Source organism: Trypanosoma equiperdum, assembly GCF_001457755.1.
Source record: "Trypanosoma equiperdum strain OVI genome assembly, contig: ctg_880, whole genome shotgun sequence".
In the NCBI taxonomy this organism is placed as follows: Eukaryota; Euglenozoa; class Kinetoplastea; order Trypanosomatida; family Trypanosomatidae; genus Trypanosoma; species Trypanosoma equiperdum.
In genome coordinates, this window is record NW_027124843.1 from 1,575 (window position 1) to 3,285 (window position 1,711).

The 1,711-nt window shown below is 53.1% G+C and overlaps 1 protein-coding gene across 1 annotated transcript in view; it reads right to left on the minus strand.

The window, feature by feature from the left end:
- The window catches only part of TEOVI_000420800 (uncharacterized protein), a gene marked incomplete at both ends in the record, with an annotated part of 2,478 nt that extends 991 nt beyond the window's left edge, over window positions 1-1,487 (minus strand). The window contains one exon of the mRNA XM_067227003.1: window positions 1-1,487. Within this exon, the coding sequence (XP_067083104.1) occupies window positions 1-1,487 (1,487 nt within the window).
- Window positions 1,488-1,711: the final 224 nt, after the last annotated feature.

The window sequence follows — 1,711 nt, forward strand, 5'->3', positions numbered from 1 at the left end:
TCTTCTACCCACATGCGGAAGCGGTTCCGTCGTGTTGCCAGAAGCGATGCAGCCCGAAACGCTTCACGTTGCGGGCACGAGTTGGGTGGTCCACCGCCCGCAGAGTCGGAGGCGCCATCAAGCACCCACGGCGGGACGCGCACATGTGACATACTCGTAACGGAGGGATGTGTTAGTGGCGTCGCCTGCACATTCACGCCTGACACGAGGAGTATAGGAATGGTGCCATCGGGATTGGTGTTGTGTGCAGGGCGGAGCTTCAGCGACTGCGCCTCCGACGGATCAAGGAAAAGTCGGTGCTGAGAGACGACACCGGGCACATCTTCTTCAAAAAGGTACAGTATATCTGCGTCACAACGGGAGGATGCCTCCACCGCGTCGTGAACGCTATCAGTACTTGGAGATGAGCTTGCACTACTACCACTACTGTTCGCGCTACAGAAACTGCGGCGCTTCCCACCCGCGTTCAACAAACTACGAAGTCGCACTCGCATCTCCCGCACAAACTGCAGCATCGGAATGTTTGATATGGGAGTTCGAAGAATCATGGGGATCATCGGAATGTACGGAGCCCGAATTTGAGCCTCAATGCACTGTCGAACGTACATGTGGACAGCAAGCATCACCACGTTTCCCAATATCTGATCACCGACATCCTTGTCAACGAACATTGTCGCCTTCAGCATATGCTGCTCTACTACTTCCCCGTGTACAGTGATGGATATGGTGGAGGGAAGGAGCCCAAACATACCGAGTACCTTAACCGTCGAGCCAAGAAACTCAACCCCGGCGTCCGGAGCAGACTTGTGTGCCTCCGAACGCGACACAATCGCACATGGAACTGGCCGAAGATAATAGGCACTCGGTGAAGTTACGTGCGTACCGAACTCATTACAATGCGTGTGTTGCTCCCTTCCCTTTATGTATGCCAGAGCGTCGTTGTAGCCGTTGGCAAAAGCCCCTGGACCGAATCCAAAATACTCTTCATATGAGTCACCAAATGCAGCTCCATACTCCTGCGGATGAGGCGATTTGTACTGTTGTTGCCTTTGTTGGTGGCGCTGCTGCTGCTGGATCTGCTTTTTGTACCTCTCTCGCAGCCCTTCATCTGTCTCAGACATGCAACACTCGGTCTCTCGCACGAGTCTTTGGTATAAACCTGATATGTCGTCTGTGAAAAGAGTCTCCACACGTTTATCTCTCGCGAGACTCCCTGGACTGTCTAAATCCGCGTTATTGGCGTGAACTGTCGTCTGGCAGTAGTAGTCAGATTCCCTGTCCGTATCTGCGGAGCGCACCGCCCGGTAGTAATATTTGGCTGTTCGGTGGTGTCTCGCCTGGAACAGACGCTCAAACAGAGGGCAGCTCTCACTCGGAAAAAATTCGGTTGTGAGGGGAACTAATATGACTTCACTCCGCCTATTGCGCCCATGGCGATGGCTGTACAACCCACGCCGTTGTGTCTCCCTGCTCGGAAGTGCTCCCATATTCACTTCAAACAGCCCACGTGATGATATGAGCCCAACAATTTATCCCCGTTCCTTCCTCTCTCTCTCTCTCTCTCTCTTTACGTCTCGCCTCGATCGCGTACTCTCTCGTTGCCCAATTAAAACTCAAAAACCAAATCAATGACGATGATAATAGTGATAGCTGCGCCGATGCGCAATTTCACTTCGTTTTCCCTCTCCCCACCCCTCCTCCTGCTCTCTGT